The sequence below is a fragment of the Copadichromis virginalis genome, linkage group LG12 (genome assembly GCF_057382275.1).
Source record: "Copadichromis virginalis isolate Kocher_CV1m ecotype Utaka linkage group LG12, C_Virginalis_male_GT1.1, whole genome shotgun sequence".
Classification (NCBI taxonomy): domain Eukaryota; kingdom Metazoa; phylum Chordata; class Actinopteri; order Cichliformes; family Cichlidae; genus Copadichromis; species Copadichromis virginalis.
The window spans coordinates 4151116-4170946 of NC_140629.1; the positions used below are offsets into that span (position 1 = coordinate 4151116).

Sequence of the window (19831 nt, forward strand, 5' to 3'; positions counted from 1 at the left end):
GCTACACAGAGTAAAAACTTGTTTGAAACCATTCAAAGTCAGAATGAAGATTTGCACTGAAATCACATGTTCAAAGGTTACAGAAACTCAAAGTTAACAAAAACAAGTCAGTTTTTCTTTCAGGTATCATTTTTTTAATGGTAAAGATTAACAGCAAAATCAGATCCATACGCATTTTTCAAAGACAATTGTAGAATACAACAGTGTGAAGAGACTTCTCATAATGAAAACCAAACACTTTCTGCATGTGCCAAGTGCTGCTCACACTAGCAGTTGATTATAGTCCAGACTAATTGTTCAAATAGTGCATTGCAAATAGTTTTTAGGCATCCGAAAATTCGTTCATCTCTCGCACCGACAGATGTGCAGCTCTTAGCTGATGTTACTGTGACAGATGCCTGTTTGTTCCCACTTTCCTGGGAGCTGTGCTGAGGTAGAATGAAACCTGCCTCTTCCATACTGCTGAGCAGCTTGGTCCAGACTTTTGCACACAAAGTGAGTAAATATTTGCCTTAGTATACAACATAACAATCATTCCCCCCAAACACACACCATTCAAAGGAGAATGCAAAGCACTTCTCCAAAGTCCTCTAATACTAATTCCTGATTGGAGCGGCTTGGGACTGTTGTTGGCTTAGGGTCCCCAGATCTCCTGTAGGGAATAATTAAAACTCAGCCACTCTATCAGGGGATCGACCGGGCTTGTGCTGAGGGCCTGAGCTGCTGAGGAATGCTAACGTAGATGCACCATAACCGAGGGGGTAAAAGAAAGGACAAGAAACACCTAAACCACTAACGTAACAAATTCAAATCAGGAGCTCAGGCAGAGGCCAGGGAAACGCCCCATTCACAATTCAATTTTTCTATCAGTACGCTAATGAAAACCTGATGATTCCCAAACGACACGTTTCATCCACATTAACCGCAGAAAATGTTAATCTTAATAAACCACACTCGAGCAACTGGTTCAAATTATCAAAGAGATTTTTTTCTTGGCTACTGCATTTCTCCTTCACATCTCAGTCTGGAATGGAAGTTTTCATGATTACTCATCAGAATTTATGAGCCTTACTTATATCCCATACACTGGATACAGACAGTTTTCCCATGATGCTCGATATAATCCAGCAAAATAAAAATGAGCCGACAATATGTGCAAAGATTCTCAGCAGTAAAAAATAAACACTAAGATTTTTTTTAGACTCAGTACGTTTTTGTTTTCTCTTCAAGTCAACTAAAATACTACATAAATGTAGAAAAACAATACCACCAGTGAACTCACACAAAATGTACTGGATGACAGCTAACACCTGCTTTAACAGCTTCTACATCATCCTCCAGCACTTTCTACAGTGACTCTAGGTAAAAGTCAACTAACAGACTACTCCTTCATCCTTGTATTTAAATATAAGGCCCCTATGAGTGTGCACGCTTAAATCTGGCCACACTAAATAAGGCCATAAGAGGCTGATTTGTCAACCTTTACAGTAGACATCAAAAGTTCTCTGTGCATGTTTGCATGCGTTTCTGACACTTGGGTGATGATGAACAAATGGTCACTGGATTCAATAGGACTTAACAGAATTTTGAACCACCAAACATGGTTATACTGCAAATGAAACAAAAACCAGCAGCTTTCTGTACCTGAGGAAAGAACCAGAGAAAAACTGGACAAAATCCAACAAAGTCAACTAAGGTAAGCCTTAATAACACGTAGCTGCAATCACTGCAAATGACAACTTTACAACAGAATGCACTGTTGTGTTTGTATTGGCACAACTGTTCAGTAACTACATGCTGCAGGAGCAGTATGTCAAACCTCCATGCTACTAAAGATTTAACTATTACTAGCTGCTTGGAGTGCAATCTATTTTTCCCTCTGTTCTACGCAACCGTGCATTTCATCACAGATTAGCCCTTCCCACGCATCTCTCGCCAGGCGCTCCTCCTACTATACTTTAATCACTTTGGAGATGATTATCCAGAGCAAAAGCACACAACAGAGGCCTCCAGGCCCTCTGGCAGTGTTACAAGTCAATGATCCCCTACCCACAGACAAAGTCCTACACAGATATCACATGGGATTACAAATCTACACCATTATGTGAAAGCTGCTTATACATGGCTTTTCACCTTTGCCTGGAAACAGACTAATGCCCTTGTGAAAAAGACCCTTGGAGGTTGTGCATTTACATTTAATAATATTGTTTAAATTCAGCAGTTTTGGTTCTCTTGGCCCAATAAACATGATACAATTTCTGTTACTTAACACTACTCATCATTGTTTCCCCCTAATGACATCAACATATTTTCATCAGCATCATGTTGCAGGAAGCTCTGGATTCTACACCGAGTAAGAGAGCTAATGAACATCAATACACATAAGGGCTATTAAGCCTCAACTTACCCAGGCTAAGGGGGTACATAGAAAGCGCTTGTAAGCATGTATGGCTCTAATCCATACAGATTGCCTTATTCGCATTATTTTTTTGTTGCACATGCTGGAGGACAGATTTATTAGGGAGAACCTAATTACTTCACCTTACAAATAAATGAACTGCTCAGGCAAATAATAGCTGATTACCCGCTTATGGCAGATAATGTAAGAAAAACAGATGAGAATTTAAATGGCAGCATTGTGTAAATTATCTATTAAGGTCTTCACTCCGAGAAGCAGCGTCACACATTTCTGAACTCTGCAATTAATTCTATATGAATGTGCATAGTGTTACTGAAGAGACACCCTTGCCACTGCTGTACATAGAGACTTGATTGTAATATCTGACTGGGATTATTGCATAAAGCGGTTAGCAACAATGGATGCAAAAAGTGATTGTGCCTCCTCGAATGTACGAGATGTTCAGTTATGTCAATTTGACACGGCTGAGGGAAGACGAGCCACGCTGCTGCTTCAGCTCTTGAAACGCGTCTGCTCACAGATGTGGTTGAATTTCCTGAAATTAAAATAAAGAGGGGGGAAAAGTGGTGTAAGATTTGCTTGTAAAGGCAAATGTCAAATGAGGTGAGAGGAACTAAAACAAGCTGGCACAGATCTTTAAAACATGAAGAATTATCTGGCAGTTTATACAAGGACTCCACCTAGTGGCAAGAGGAGTGAAAAACACCACGGTGTCTTGGAGCTCTAATGTTTTAATCGAGTGTAACGCACCGTTATACATCTTAACGCCATATTGAGAAACACTGCTACGTCTGCTAGACAGCCTGTAACAACACCATCAGGATCACTCAAAGATGCCACCATCTCCCAGCGTTTCCAACTGCACTAGAGCTGGGGTCATTAATCTGAGTTTCTGGGATAATTATCTTGTTATTTTAGGCAAATGGGACACTATTTTGTCAAGTGAATGCATTGTGCTTCCATATATTTATTACTAAAATAAATAAGTACTTGGCATTAGAGTATTAGTACCTAACCAAGCTGTAACTATTCAAACTAAGCGTATAAATGCATAGAAGCTGATCTGAAACGGCAAACAAACTCAATTTGCATAACGTTATCCATTTGACGTCCAATATACAATTATCATTATGCATGCATATCATATCAAATAGAAAAGCGGGGCACATATTAGTGTTACAGTGCATTTGCTTTGGGTTGCTGTGTGCAGTTGGGCTCCTTGGCATTATAATGATGACAACAATGACGGGCTTGCACTTCTTGCTGGTCAGCAGCTTTTTTTAATTAGATCTACTGACAGCAAGAAAAAATCTAAATGGCATTACATTACATAGTGTCAGCAACTTCAGTTTCACTGACTTACGCTGCATGATGCGCCTTCACCTGCGTGCGGCAGTTACGTCCCCAGTAACAGTCTGGACGAGACGTTACAGTAGCTGAAGACAGAATATTTAATGAGGTTAGTACAGCAAAGGTTTAGATATATTTAAAAAAAAAAGTTAAAAAAAAAAAAAAAAAAAAGGAGCACTTGAACTTTTGTCACAAATTATTTAGTAGGATTTTCTGACCTGGCAATTCAGATGAAGGGATGTTCTGTCTGTATTTGTAGGCCAGCTCCTTGAAGGCTCGCAGGCCACAGCAGAAACACAGGATGGCGTTTGCAGAGATACGACAATCTGAGAGAAGATCGAGTGTTATTGCTCTGATTCTAAACAGCACTGTGTACAGTGCATCTGCAGCACTCACTTTCAGTGGACTCACCTGTCAGAAGGTAGTTTCCTTGCTGTAAACCCTGCAAAGAGTCCTTCAGCAGATCTTTCCAAGACTGCCCCCTGGAGGATAAGTAGTTCTGGTGGAAGGATGGAAAGAGTACATGCTGACATACAGGTCACAGGTTGTAAGATGACTGCATTAACTATTGCACTGGAAATAAGTGGTCAACGAAAATACTGACTCATAAAACAATGGATACAAGTCCATCTTACCCGGAGGACCTCTGATTCGTAGTTATTGTTGTTCAGCGCACCATCCAGGCATTTGTCAGTCAGGTTGAGGTCTGAAAAAATGCAAAGTGGATTTTAATTGTCAACATAATAATAACACTAATGAATTAGCTGATTCACAGTTCTCAGACCATTTCAAATTTTAATTTAAATTTCAGAGTAAAAACAACAAACAGTTTTTGGAGAGTTTTTTTAAATGTGTTAAAAAGACAACAGTTGACAACAAAAAGGCTTTGAATGGGAATGAGTGCTGTTTTTCTTAAGGTAATGAATTTCAGATACTGTTCATCTGCTGCAAATACTGTGTTTTTACAGTATTGTGTAAAGCTCTTTAGGAGTAGTGCTTTATCTCAACTGTTTAGCTGCTACAGTACTGTACTTAATGAACTCTTATTATTGAAAAACATACCAGTTATAGTTTAATGCCTCTAATAATAATAATAATAATACATTTTCAGAGTGTTAGATCATACACTGTATTCACCATAAAATAATGCTACGTCTAGTGTTTAGGATTTTTGTAAACATAGTTCATATAATAGGAAAAAAGAAAAATACAAATATTGGATTTGGGCACTATTCAGGATTCAGTCCTTTCAATTAGAGGCCAAAACAAATCCCACAAGGGTGAAGGTTTACAGTGAACACAGGATATCCTGGAGCTATTTCGCTCAAACAGATACATACCACAGAATCGAGCCAGACAGCCCTGACAACCGATCCTCTGGCAACCCCAGTACATATGACAGAAAGGTCGTTGGCACAGCACACCTGCCAAAACACCACAAATCATCCATCTAAGGTGCAAAAAAATCTATTTATAGATATGATATGACTCACAAATTTGGAATTTATCCATCAGTCGATTCTATATAGAATACATACCACAAGGCTACATAAACAGAGCAGCCTTACACAGTCCACTGTGCACCGGCTTACAGTCTTGTATTATCTGACATGATCTCTTTGCATTTCACTATAGTTGCATGCAAATTTCTGAGTGACAGTCAAATTGTAGTCAATCATATTCAGTCAACGCAGACGTTACATTTCAGCAGACGGACTAACAGGTGTTGATGCCACTCACATTGTTGAGCAATAACCTGCTGGTTGCCGAGCTCGGCCCGTCTGTCTGGCATTGGCTGGAGGCAGCAGGTGCATATGAGATGGCAGCCCTGAGGGGGGCAGCGGTACTCCTGAGGAGCTGCAGGCAGGAAAGAAGTGTTGGACAAGAGCCAAGATGCAAAGATGTGTTAGCAAATCAGGAGAAATGTTGCTGTTGTGCTAAAGGGGGCTTTAACATGCACTGTCTGACCACACAATCATTCTTGTTTAACGCGTTTGGTGTTAGAGTGCCAACCACAAAGACGCCTATTTATTAGGGGTGCAACGATACACAAAATTCACGGTTCGGTTCGATACTTTGGTGTCACGGTTCGATATTTTTTCGATACAAAAAAATGTTCATGCCTTTTTAATTTGTCATTTATTAAAATTATAAATATATATTTTAACTCAAAAGTACAGTTTTTAAATTTAACCCTAACCCTTGTGCGTGTTTTTTATTTTGACAGCGAATGCGCACCTGCGGACCACTTATGTGCAGCCCTGGTTATTTAGCTCGTCATATTGCAGCCACAGAAATTCTTTTGTCCATGAAACCATAAAGCTGCACTTTCTTTTTGCCTTATAGTCTGATTTGTCATAACTTCTCCGTTTTGTGGTAAGCTTTTCTTTGGCTGTCACTTCTTCACCCTGACCTGTCTTATTTGGCTCAGCAGAACTGAAATGCTTTTACACACTCACTCACATAAGCTCAGCGATTCTCTGCGCGATCAACCTCTCACATGTTTAAGCTTGCTGCGGGAGATTTCACTTGTCATGTTTGCATAGTAAGCTAACAATTAATAAGACGATGTCAGAGGAATTGGTGCACAAATTTTCATCACTCACAGATCAGTGCTGTCACTCTCTATACACAGTTCGCGAGATTGCAAAGTGAAAGCAAAAAAACAAGCGCAAATTCAAACGCGATTTCAATATGTCACATATTGACAGTGGCTCACCGATGCCAATGACATAATTACCCAGCTACATTTCCGAAAGAATGCAAAAGCATTGACATATATTTTTCCTACAATAGCCCGACGGGCAGGGAAGAGATAGATTTTGGTAGCCCGACTGAAAAAATCGCTAGCTCCGGGACGTCGGGCTAGCGATATTGCAAGCCCTGTATCTGATTGAGGAATCACTCATCTTTGGAAAAGAGAGTTTATTACAGAGAAATGGCTCTTTCCAAAATAAAAGCTATACTATCCACTTCTTCTGGGCTATATTCTCAGCAGCATAAGGAGAATCATGTGCTAACAGCTGTCTAAGTGACTCGGCTAAAGTTAGTAGCATGCTTGTTGTTTTTGTCTTTGCACTAGGATGATGTCGGCGTAAATGTGCAGTCATATTCGTTGTGTTCCCACTAGTGCTTTCAGGTTAATCTCGTTGAAATGACCTTAACGCCACAACACAGCAAATCTCCGTTAACGAGCTACCGCCGATCGCCCTGTGCATGGGGCTAGACGGCCAACACGTTAACGAGCTAACTGCGCTAACACACTAGTTCCCACCCATGTAATTGAGCATTGCATGGCACATCCAACATACTGTTTTACTTTAGTCCATGACTCGCTTACCTTCAGGGTCATACGTCATATGAAAACCAAAATAATTCCAAATGCCAGATCTGAATGAGGATGGGGGAGGTCCATCTTGCAAGGAGAGCTTAACTTCTGTCTTGCTAGCTTGCCCTGCGCTCTTCCTTCTGATGATGCTGTCTGTGTTGAGCGCTCAGTGGATCTGCGCTCGACAGTGCAGCCTAGGCGGAGTAGTCGAACGCAGAGTCACTGAGCGCTCAACACAGACAGCATCGTCAGAAGGAAAGTTGATAAAATAAATTACAAATGTTGTATTGTTCGATACATATGCGTACCGAACCGAAAGCACTGTATCGAACGGTTGCACCCCTACTATTTATGCCACTATTTACAGAAAAACAGACACAGTGGTGACACGACGGCATCTATAGCTGAGCAATAGCGGTTATTTTATTACATTTCCTAAAATCTTTGATTTTTCCTCTAACTTACACTCATTATTATTATCCGAGGATGTTGAGGGCATCTCTGCTGAGGCCTTTGCAGCCGCCTCCTCGCTAACTGGGTTGGGAGGTGGAGGCATAGGCTGTAGACTTGGCAGACCAGGGAACCAGTAGCTTGAGCTCGAAGCAAAGAGGAGCTGGTTCACATCACTCCTGTAGCCAGGACACTGTCTGCACATCACCAGAGGCTGACTGGAGACAAGGAGCCATCACAATAAGATTTTGTTCGCTACAACACCTATCTAAAATGATTTTACAGAAAAATATGATTTGAAACAACAGAAGAAACAAAACTACATGTCAGGTTTATTACTGATTTATTACCTAATATCTGAGGAGTCACTGTCATTATCAGAGAGCTCAAAGAGGTAATCTGAACTGCCCTCTTCATCAGAGAAAGAGCGCTCAACTTTTGGCTGCAACATGTCCTGAGTTATCTTGTTACGGCTGTCCATGCTTTTCAGGTCGTCCTCGCTGCGACACTTTTCTGTGGGACAGTTTGTTTAGAATGAGCTCATTAAGGAAATCAAGTAAAGTTAAGTGCGCCGATCTCTCGTGTTTCATCAATGGTACACAAAAAGACAAAAATCTGTGCAGGTTTACAGTGGCTGAGGGCAAAGAGCAAAATAAGACTTAAAAAAAAGGGGGGTCCACTGTGCACACCTGGATGCTGGATGAGGTAGGCCTCTACCAGGTTGTTGAGAATGTGGTTTTTATGAATCCTCTCCACAGGGCAGCGGCAGGTGGGGCAAAGGGAAGAGCGTTCCATCCAGCCAGAATAGCAGGCAGCACAGAAGACATGCATGCAAGGCTGCAAACTACAGGAAAAAAAGAAAAAACCAAACCCACACCTTTATTGGCATAGGATCAGACATTCCCAACAGCTGGAAGCTGCAAAGAGATTAACCAGGTTCTACCATTTAATAATGATCCTAGTCATTGCTCCATGAGCATTGCTGGAGGTGAGGTAAATGAGGAAGCACCCTGGTGAGACTTTCTACTTGGTTCCCACCATACTGCTCACTCACATCACTCTAAACACCTTGGACCAGGCACATAAAGGACTATTTCTACCGCCAATAGAAAGTATAGCTACCTGCTATCTACATGCAACTACTTTCATATCGCTGCAAACGACTACCATAGCTGCACTACACCTAGACAGGGTAATTTGCACCGTGCGGGTTTTACAGCTCCATCCAATGGCTTCATTTAGGGAAATGTGACCACCTGTTATTGTTCTTGGTTTCTACCTAAAGGCAGAAATTATAGCGATCTCATGCACACTGAGATACTGTTCAATTGTAATGGAAAGCGACTGAAATTGAGTAGTCTAGTTAAGTACCAGTAGAAAAGAGGCTAAAGCGAGCGACAGGTCAACACCCTGTGTGCTTTGTTTCAAGCTTGTTAGAATTGCACAAACACTATTTTTGCCACATATACTGTTGGGCAGAAGCAGACACCACCTTTTTATTTTTATTGTAACTTAAACATGAAAGGAAAAAGAAATAAATCAGGTCACCTGACACAGTCATGTAGCAGGTCCTGGCAGATAACACATGTCAAGCTTTCCTCCATCTTATCTGTCTTAGTCCCTTCTACTGGTGGTTTTGAGGAACTAACCACTTCTGGCCTTGAGCTGCATGGCACACCTAATTCATAAGATTTATCTGTAAACACAGTAGGTGCACATTATAAATCAGAACACACACAAAGCGTGAGATTAAAATGAAATGTGGCTTGGAACATGATGGCTCTGACAAAATCAGAGAAGTTAAGGGAATCTAGTTTAATCTCAAAGTAACATATTCATTAACCATCATCGGTTTTCCTCCTCTTGCTTGTTGGCTCCAGGTTTTCTGTTTCTTCCTCCTGTGTAGTGGTTGGATCGTTAGCTTGGCCTAATGAGACAAAAGAACAACAGTTGTGGGTCAAATAATGACTTCAATGCTCTAAACTACTTGTTTTTAATAGATCACAGATTACAACATTTTCCAATTAAGTTTAGTCTGGTCTAAATTTATTGGATCAACCAATACATGACTATCCATCCATCTCTCTCTCTTTATTTTTTTAGTGCAAGTGGAACATGAAAATTATACTGTAGACCGTTTTACAGCTGTATTTTAAATAATCCCACAAACTTTCAAGGATAAACAAAAGCAAACTACCAGACATTCAGTCAACTGTGGTTCAAGCAAATAAATAATACATAAATAAACAAATACAAATTCTGAGAAACACAAGAGCCGTATTATATAAACGAGGTGGCCAGTGAGGCTCGTATATGGATCAGCTGTGCTACTTGACCAGAAACCTGATGTGGTAGCAAAGTATGACACCAGTGTCCAGTTTACTAAATCCATTTATTTTTGACGTAAGCATTGTTCTGTAATGTTGCCGAGATCACATTTGCAGTTAAGTGCATTTAGTGGTGGTGAGCGCGACTTTATGTGTTTGTAGGAGTCTTTAATCCCATCAAACTTCAGACACGCTGGTCGGCACTGCAGCTCTATGTTAAAACACATATCAACTCCAAGTGCTCTAACCTACAACAAACGTGTCATGCTGAAAAAATAAACAGCACTTACTTACCAACCTGTTGGAAACAAATGATACCAACCTGGCTTTTTGTGAAACTTTCAGACTGTTCTCTTTTTAAAATCACGTTTATTCATTTTAAATCAGGTAAGTTATTTTGAGTGTGAACACAAGGTACCAGCAGCCCAGCTGCCTAAGCTGGTGTAAGATAAGGAACATTTACTTAGTTTGAATTAAAAAAAAAAAATAAAGTCATATTGTGAGGTTCTATTGAGCAGACAGTGTCACTTGGTAATCTGTGACCAGCTAACATGGTTGTGTGTCCCGAATAATGAGCAGGTGTTAAACAGCTGAGGGTGTACAAGATGTATGCAGGTAACACAAGTGTTTCCATGGAGCTGATCTGTTAGCCTAACCTGATATGACCAACTATTCCAGCCACGTGATTGGTTCAGCATGGTATTATTCTCATTGGCCTTTTGTGTTCTGGCAAAACATGGATGAAATGACTTCTATTGACCATGTATCATAACTCTGCTGAGGATAGCTTCTTTTACCATAATCATCTTTGTTTATTTACTGCAGAGAGTGACTGTAAAGAAAATGGCACCGTACCAGCAGAGTACTCTGAACCTAAGATTTCAAGATTGAGAAACAAATCAATACACAAAGCAGATGAAAGCAGACAGAAATGGCAGTTAAACACCGGGCCAGATATAATCAATAATGACCAGCTGGACACGTGCCAAACAATAAAGCTGAATTAGCGTAAAGTTCAGTATTGATCAGCTGTAAATCATCTTCTTCCCTCACTAACTGTAATCAGAGTTTCAAAAAGCAGCACAGAGTCCTCACAGCTCACTGTCTGCTCCTCTACAGCAGTTAATCATCCGTCACACTGTCAAAACACATGAGCTGGTGGTACCAATTTATGTCAGAACAATTACATTATTATTATTCTCAATATTCATTTCTACAACTATATTTTACTAAACACCTGCAATATTATAATTTTTTAAAGCAATAACAACCAGACTTTAGACAGCTAAAACAAACTACACAGGGACTATATTAATATGACCTATTTGGTGGCTGCCTTCCAGAGGAATTAGAGAAATTGGGAAAATGGGAATGCCAGTTTTAGTCCACGTTTATTGGACTCTCTCCATCAAAGAGCTGAAGCTACATGTGGAACAAAAGCAGGAGAAAACTGCTCACATTGCTCTGCTCAGAAGTACAGAAAGCCACCAAATAGCATCTCTACTGCTCAGCAATTAACACATATTTTACTTGTCTCATCTGGAGAAAATAGTATTGTTGTCTTTCTAAGGAGTTCCCTGCAACAAACTTCTGAGAGCCATGACCACAGAACACTATTCCCACCAAAGCAATCTAAAGATCCTGTAGTTAGTCCATGCAGCAGGCACAAGGGGCTTTGTATACCTCAAATGCAGAGTGTACCGGGGATTTATCTGAAACACACTTTTATTAAACGCTGCCATTTTTCCTAATAGAGATGCACCGATTGACCAATTTTCAGTGTTCTGAGTCAGACCAACCGGCTGGTCACCCTCCCATATATCAGATGCTCAACACACACTCACAGCAGCCACAAGCTACCATGTGAAAACATGAAGTTTGGTAAAGCATGAAAATATTCTTAACAGCAAACCTGATCAGACGCTGAAATCACCTTCCCTCATTAACATGGAAATTTAAAAACACGCTAACAAGAATAAAGTGGCTAAAGGTAAAAATATCTCCAGCTCAAAGCCACAAACCAGTATGAGCCTTCAGTATGAAAAAAAGCAGTTAGAAGTAGAAAACTGTGACGAGTGGAAAGAAGAACAAGGCTGATGTTATAAAAATACTAGAAAATGATGTGAGAACATGGCATTCGTCGTTTTTTATGAATCTGTTGCACCTGTGTTTGGTTGGTAAGGTAAATTATATCAGATTCAGGCAGGTATAGCAGCTCATCTCCATTTAATTATCTGTCCCTCCTTCCAGTAGCAGAAGCTTTCACTGTAGCTGTTTGAGTGAGAGAAAATCTCGTAACTTACTGCAGTTTAGGGGAATTTATAAAGTGCACCTATAATTTCTAATTAACTGGTCATGTGTAAACAGCCTGATGTCTTATTCTAAATTCCTCACATTAGCCCTTTTAATATTTTACAGTGTAGAAATGTTGTAATTGATGACCCATCCTGTGAGATCAATTAGATACATTTCCTGAAACACCAACACAAAGACTGTCCTCCAGCTTTACTGATCTCACTTGGAGTAAATACAAAGCAAAAAGAATAGAATTTCAACTTCAATACTTATATATCACTGATAAACCATTTCTGAGGTCATGGGGGGGTTATTATTTATTAAAAGATAACTACAAACATGTGAATGTGGTGCTTTTTGTTTTGTCAGAAGTTGCAACACTTGAGTTTCTCATCTTAATGTTCTTTGATTTAAAGCTGAAATATTTTGAAACAGCGTTCCATCAGTTTCTTTATGCACCAAAACCGGTCAGAGAGACTCTGCACTTGTTTTTAACACCAAATCCAAACAAGTAACCGGAGCAAATGAGAAAATTAAAATAAGAAGACAGCGCAGTGAGTGAATGAGTAGGCGAGGCAACGTGTCCCACTGCAGTGAGTGTGTCAGCTTGCTTTCTGACAGAAGAGTGGGCGAGAAAGCGCAGGTGCTATCAGGGTTCAGTGCTGTGTCAAATCTGTATTTAGGTATTGTAATATTTCAGAAAAAAATGCTTTTTGTGTTTGGCCCTGGAGCAGGTCATCTATTAATCGGAAGGTTGGTGGTTCGACCGCTGGCTGCTAAAGTCTGCATGCCAGAGCATATCCTTGGGAAGGCTGCTCCTGGATCATCACAATGTTAGCTAGAAAGCACTTGGACATACAAAGGAGTGCTTGTGTGAATGAAGCATGTTGTATAAAGAGCTCAAGTGTTCAAGTAGAGTAGAAACATGCTATATAAGAAGCGGCCCATTTATCATTTCATTCAAAAGACGTGGCTGTTAACGCTTTTTCTATTTGAAGACGTAAAGTAATTTAGAGAAGCTCCAAACGGTAAATGTACATAATGTAAGACTTTAAAGAGTGATTTTTAATCTTATGAATACTCCCCGCTGTCCTTTTGCACACCAACCTTTTAAAAGTGCGTGAGTAGAGAACCCACCAGTCACAGGAGAGCCTGTGGTTGCCATGGCACCAGAAGAGTAAGCAGTCTCAATACAGAAGTGTGAAGCAGAGGTAGAGGGTTGAGGTTCCTCCTGAGTTGCATCCCGAGGAGCCTTTGAGAGCATTACAGGCTCTACAGAGAGGGCCATCTCTGAACCTGGAAGAGGAGGAGGACGGCTGTGGGCTGAAGTCTGAGTACAGAGTGGGAGATGACTAACAAAACAAACAGAAGTAAAGATCTACCGAGTTCAGCCACAACATTAAAATCACAGACAGATGAAGTGACTCGTTTTGATCGTGTTGCTTTTGTGTAATATGCTGCTGGTGAACAGTAGCCCATTGCATTCATGTAACTAAGTGGCATGTACCACCCACCAAGCACTGATACCGACCAGCTCTGGACACCACAGGACACTTTAAGGACAGGCAGGGCTCCCAGAAACTGAGTGTGTTTTGGTAGCACAAAGGGGTACCTTCACAACATTAGCCAGGTGGTTTTAATGTTGTGTGTTGTGGCTGGTTTGTGTAATTAGCTCCTTTTGACAAATTAACTGTGGGGAACTACTCAGGTACTCACCATAATTGTGTTGTGAAGCGGTTTGATCCAGTTTGATGGAGTGGTAAACATAGGCGATGTCTACAGGGTGGCAAGAGCACACAGCGTACGCGTTTTTGTCTTCATATACACACATACAAAATAATATATCATTGTTATAGTTCACAAATTCAAAACTCACTTTGTTCAGGTTCACTTTTCCTGTACACAAAGTAGATGACATCGCCATTCTGCAGCATGTGAGTTTGTTTCTTGACCAGTTTGGACATGTTGATCACTGTGCCATTAGTGCTACGGACAGACAGACATGATATTTAACTATACTGCTTATACTAGGGCTGCTCAATTAATCGAATTTTAATCACGATTACGATCTGGGCTTTCAACGATCATTAAAAATGACTGAGCCGATTATTAGCCCCTCCCTCGTGCTTTCCTCTCGCGCTGCTCCGTGTGACAAATCGAGCGCACCTCTCTGCGTTTCGAACACGTGTCACAACAATTAAGAGCAGCGGTCTCCAACCTTTTTTGCGCCACGGACCGGTTTATGCCCGACAATATTTTCATGGACCGGCCTTTAAGGTGTCGCGGATAAATACAACAAAATAAAACTAGTACCGGTACCGAAAAAAAATTAGATTTATTCATAACACACGTGAAAAGACCCAGGAAAACGGAGTTAACGATAAAAACGATAACAAAATAACGCTGAAAACCCTGAAAACCATACATTTCACACCTGAGCCTCAACTCTCGCGGCCCGGTACCAAACGACTCACGGACCGGTACCGGTCCGAGGCCCGGGGGTTGGGGACCGCTGATTAAGAGGACCCGAGGGAAGCTCGGAAAGCTCAGCAGAAGTTATTTGGAGAGGAGAGTGACTGCTGTTGGTTGAAAAGAGAGGTAAAAAACTTCAGTGGTGTGGAAACATTATGGGTTGGCGGAGTCAGACGTGGGTCAAGTAGACATAGTGTGTAAACTTTGCTACGGTGTCGTAGCTGCACCACAGAGCAACACTGCAAAGTTCACTAAACATAGATGTTTACATTTTTCATTGATTTCTTATATTGCAAACATTTGCACTGTTATCAGTATTTGCACACTATTTTATATATATTTTTGACAATCTTTAAAGTCATTATTCAATACATTGTTATTGTTAAATATCGTCAAATAATCGAGATCTCAATATCAGTGAAAATAATCGTGATTATCATTTTTGCCATAATAGAGCAGCCCTAGCTTATACGTCTGCTTTACAAAGGGGCATTATGAACAAATACGAACTAATGCTCACCATGTCCCACTTAAATATTCAGTGTGTGAACTGTCCATTTTTGTACTAGGTAGTGAAGATGTGCATTTTTTTGCAGCGGGGGAAAAAAACTGATCCAGCAGAGTGATATTGTGGTCATATTGTATCAATACAGGCCTCCGTATATCAACACTTTATTAAATGAATTGAAAAATCTCTGAGAATAGAACAAGCAGTCATCTCATGTGCCACTATCCAAACAAACTTACATTAAATCAGCTCAACTGAAAAATCAACACTCTTATCTTGACAAAACTGCCTCCTAATAAACAACAGTTTTTGATTCCAAGGCGATTACACAGGTCACCTGATAAAAGGCAACCTTTCTGCAAACAGTCACAGTCTGACTTGTACTGACTGCAGTCACTCTCAGACAGACTGTCAAAAGTTTGCAAACAACTGCGGTCTAATTTATAAATGCCTACATGTTGCCATCAGTCTGAATGAGTCTTTGTTAATGAGAACATCTCGAGGGGACTCGATTCAGCTGGCTGCCAGCTGCTTGTATTCCTATAAAACAGGAAGGTGGCTTAATATATTGTTTAAAATCGCAAAATCCATAATAGGCTAGCAAGTTACGATGCTCTCAGATTAATGGAAAAAAGTGAATGACTGAAAAGGAGCTTTAAAGTGTATGCGTCTCCTTTTTCTTTTCCCTCTATCTCAGTAGGACATTCTCAACCTGGTGGTACACGTTTCTGATAACTCCCAGTGTCTTTTCAACCAACTTCTTCTAAGAGTTTTATTTCTACTCAACGGTGCAGCAGAGAGCTTATTATTTTTTATAATGATATTCAGTTTGGCCCACTGGGAAAACAAGCAAATGATATGAGTGGTACAAAAGTTCAGCCTGGAGTACCTCATGTCTTCAAGCCACACCAGCCCTGAGCTTTCATCTTTCACAATCTTGCAGTGCTCCCCTGAGACAAGTTTATTCGCTGGAAAGGAAAGATAACATCCTGGAAACAAAAAAAATGAAAATTGCTATCATGAAAATATAGAAATTCCTAGTTTTTCTGCTTTTAAAAGCCCATCTCGAGAGAACATTATAGGTTATAAAAGGCACCTGTAAACCATTACAGCACAAACATATTTTTAAATCCCCCTCCACCAAACATTCTATAACAATGCTTCATTAATCCAATACTATCTATATTGAGTTTTTAATCTTTAGCCAAATTTAAGCCTTTAAAAACATCGCATGTTATACCTGAAATTGTGCTGCTGTGACATTTTTAAATCATTCGCTGCCCAGACATAAGCAAACTAATTAAACCTAGCAGTTTTGCATTGCAAAAAGGCAGACCCCCAAAAAGCACTCGACAACAAAAGCAGACACGGGGAATTATAGACCTAACCTTTTCTTTAGTAAAAACCCAAACAAAAAAAAAAATCTACTTAATATTCTGCACGCATGTTCTCGATGGATGTCTTTTGTTCTCATCACAAGGGCCTGTCTAAGTTTGGTTCACTAAAAGAAAGCTTTGTGTTTTCAAGGGGGAGGTTTCAAAAGCTCCAGACACTGACAGCAACGTCTGCGCTCCTGACAGGACTGTCATTTGTTAATAGGCATCAGAAAATTAAGCGTTTCAAAACAAAAGGAGATAAAAACAAAGCAAAACAAACAAAAAAAATGCATTGAATTTAATGCCAATCGTTTCTCGTTCCCAAACACAGTCAAACTTAACCACCTTTTTTTCTGCCAACCGTGCATTCACTGTTGAACAGCATCACAGTTTCACTGGAGTCCACTTTGACAAGCTTCCCCCACGCTCGTCCTCTCCTACTGTCCATGTCCCAGGATGCGTTGTTGTGTTTCTTCCCCCCCCTTTTTCTACAGAAGTTAAGAGAAAACAAGTTTCACTTTGGCGTTTTTTCAGGGGATTTCCTAGAAACATGGTAGCAGAGAGAAAGTGAAATTAAATTTCTGCCTATGATAAAATTACAAAGCTCTTTAATTTCTTCGTCACTCACACCAACTATTAACAGTTAACAAGAAGCAAATGCTTACATTTAAAAACACTGGTGTTCTTATAGACACTAATAATAATTAGAAATTATTTTTTTCAGATTAACACACAAGAGCCATACGTCAACCCAGCATTTATTTTACTAAGCTTGTTTTTTTTTTTGTTTTTTTTTAATATTTTATCATTACTTTTTAAGCCGAATAATTCTTCGAACTGTGTTTATGAAGTCCTGTTAAACATATCTAGTTTTAAACATCATGTTTACGTGTAGGATGAGTTTTCAAACAGACTAAACACGTTAGTGCAGAAATGCACATTATTACATCAGCGAAGCTACATTAAACTGAACGAATCTCTCATGAAGTTTGGTACGAAATGATGGGGGGGAAGACCCCCCCTAACGACACTGGGCTTAGCTTGACATACGTGAGTTTGCCTGCTACATAGCTAAACTACTAGCTGACTATGCTCTGCTACATGTTAGGGGGGGGAAGGTTATTTCAACTGTCAGCTATCAAGGTGACAACTTCTTAAATACGAGGTGCGGCGAGTTACCAACACACACGTATACACACACAACTTCAATAATAAGCTAACGCGACTGCTAACATTAGCAGCCGTTCATATTTTGCGACCAAGACAAAAACGGTAGTTCTTCGGTGCGAGTACTAGCAATGTCTGTAACGTCGTTTATATGTCGTGTCGGAAACGGTTTCCCTACCGTCAAAAGCTTAGTTTGTTATCCCAGAAGCTGCGTGAAAACGAGCTTCTCCCGTTCATGTTCCAACTAGCTTCAGGCACAAGATGCACTTCCTGCCCAGCTTTGGGTTGACCGTCATCAGCTGATGGAGGAGGGGCACGTCGTGGATTCACTGGGTTCAACTTCCCACAGACTGCGCGTCTCCTCTGGTATCAATACGACACCAAGTAAAAACAGGGCCAGTATTTCCAATACAGATACTTTACTTTTATTATATAAAGGCAGCTTATGTAGGTGAGAGCAGCGTGTCACGATTTAGGAGGCGAATTATCATCAATTTGCAAATTCTGAACACATTTTAATGACCACCAAGTCCCTGCGATTTTTTCTATCCCACAATTCTTGGTTAACACAACAAAACACATCTTTCAGCTTTTCATGGGTTTGAAACCGAGATTTTTTAGAGAGCTGGAATACAAATGGTAATGTAAATATTTTTGATTGTTTAAGTTACTGTAGGCTATAAATAAAACAGATGTAACAATCAACACAAAAAGGCTCATTTGAGGCTTATTTTTCCTTTCCAAAAAAAAAACAAAACAAAAAACCAGAAGGCTGTTTTGATGAAAAGTATTGATCCTAGTATTGATCTGACACCAATACCAGCGGTGGTATCTATAGAATCAATATTTGGATTGATCTGCCCACCTCTGGGTTCTAGATGAGATACTTCCCCCCCTTATACGCACACTTAGAGCTGAAGCACCTGGCTGTCCTCCACTGCTGACAGGTAACGATGAGGAGGTAGATAAAGTACTCCAGACATTTCTGGTCTTCCAAAGTTGAATGCTGCAGGCTTGAGTAATGAAAATGTTCCAGCTCGACTCTAAATGTAATTTTTGCAAACCAAATGTCTTGGCTTCGTACCGCCGCACCTGTACATGCTCAAATACTGGACTGTCAGAAATACATGAATCAATATGGATTTGTGGGCCTTTGTGTTTCACTTAGTTCCAGCAGATATTTCCAGTAAGTAAATCTGTTTATTCCATTCAGTCCTTAAAGTTTTCAAAACAATAACTGGGATTTGAAGAGGGGCTGGTGATAAGCTCCAAAACAGCTTCACAGCGGACTTTGTAGCGAGGTTATTTTGTTGTTAACAACACAGGAACAGCCTCTGCATGAATATGCAAAACCTATCCCTCAAGCTATTATAAACAAGACAGCATGACAGACAAAAATATTTTCCCCATTAAAATTAAAAGGCTGTTAAATTTCCTGAGTCCCCACATGAAGTATTTTTTTGCATGCCTTTGTGTTTTGCCTTATAGAGCTGTCATATTTTGCTGCATCACCAGCTTGTAAACATCCCAGAATCAGCAAAACCTCAGCCAATTCTTTATGTCACTCACTAAATAGATTTAGATATGTTTTTGCACACTGACACATTTTTCCTGCTAAATTTGACCTCTGTGCACACCACAGTGGATTTTAAATCAAACACTCAACATCCTTTTAGCTTTAATTCAAGCCTTTAAGAAAGGTTTGCATTTGAGACCATTTATATACAGTCTCTAATTTTCAGAGGCTCAAAATTATCTGGAAATCTCACAGGAAATTTCCAGTGAACTCTGATATCCAAACAGATCTGGATGCAAGTGAGACAAATTATCCTATCAGAGAGATGATAAAACCTTTAGCAGTGGCTAAATATACAAAATACTATAGAAAGCAGAAATGCATTGGCCAGCTCAGCAACACTGAAAGGGCTGAAAGACTGCAAAGAAATGTAATGGATGAAACTCCTTCATGATATTTAGCCAAATGAGGAACTCTCTGAAGAAGGCAGGTGCACACTGTCAAAGTCTACAATCCAGAAAGTGGCTTCACGAATTTGAATACAGAGAGTTTACTATGAGATGCAAATACCTGGTTCCACTGAAAAAACAAACATCTGAAATAGGCTGCACAGCTGTCAGGCA

The 19831-nt window shown here is 40.1% G+C and overlaps 1 protein-coding gene across 3 annotated transcripts; it reads right to left on the reverse strand.

The window, feature by feature from the left end:
- Positions 1–13: 13 nt before the first annotated feature.
- On the reverse strand, positions 14–18013 carry chfr (checkpoint with forkhead and ring finger domains, E3 ubiquitin protein ligase). Of its 3 annotated transcripts, none has more exons than XM_085474420.1 (18): positions 17871–18013; positions 16871–17013; positions 16039–16138; positions 14046–14155; positions 13886–13945; positions 13277–13465; positions 9391–9474; positions 9096–9243; positions 8237–8391; positions 7898–8060; positions 7563–7765; positions 5510–5626; positions 5110–5193; positions 4405–4475; positions 4181–4268; positions 3988–4095; positions 3783–3855; positions 14–2954 (listed from the first exon to the last, which is right to left on the reverse strand). In XM_085474420.1, exons 2-18 carry the CDS (start codon positions 16971–16973, stop codon positions 2912–2914), a joined length of 1899 nt encoding a protein of 632 aa, XP_085330546.1. In that variant the 5' UTR covers positions 16974–17013; positions 17871–18013; the 3' UTR covers positions 14–2911. The 3 variants fall into 3 exon arrangements, with proteins under 3 accessions (XP_085330546.1, XP_085330547.1, XP_085330545.1); XM_085474421.1 differs by having other exon boundaries at positions 13307–13465; positions 16871–17067; XM_085474419.1 differs by having other exon boundaries at positions 16871–17067.
- Between the last annotated feature and the right edge of the window lie 1818 nt (positions 18014–19831).

Coding starts and splice junctions, on each gene's coding strand:
- chfr (XM_085474420.1), bottom strand. CDS start 16,973: ATGGACAGTAGGAGAGGACGAGCGTGGGGGAAGCTTGTCAAAGTGGAC. Junction 13,466..13,885: donor CGCTTCACAACACAATTATG/GTGAGTACCTGA, acceptor CTCCTCTTCCAG/GTTCAGAGATGGCCCTCTCT. Junction 4,476..5,109: donor CTGTCTGGCTCGATTCTGTG/GTATGTATCTGT, acceptor GCATTTTTTCAG/ACCTCAACCTGACTGACAAA.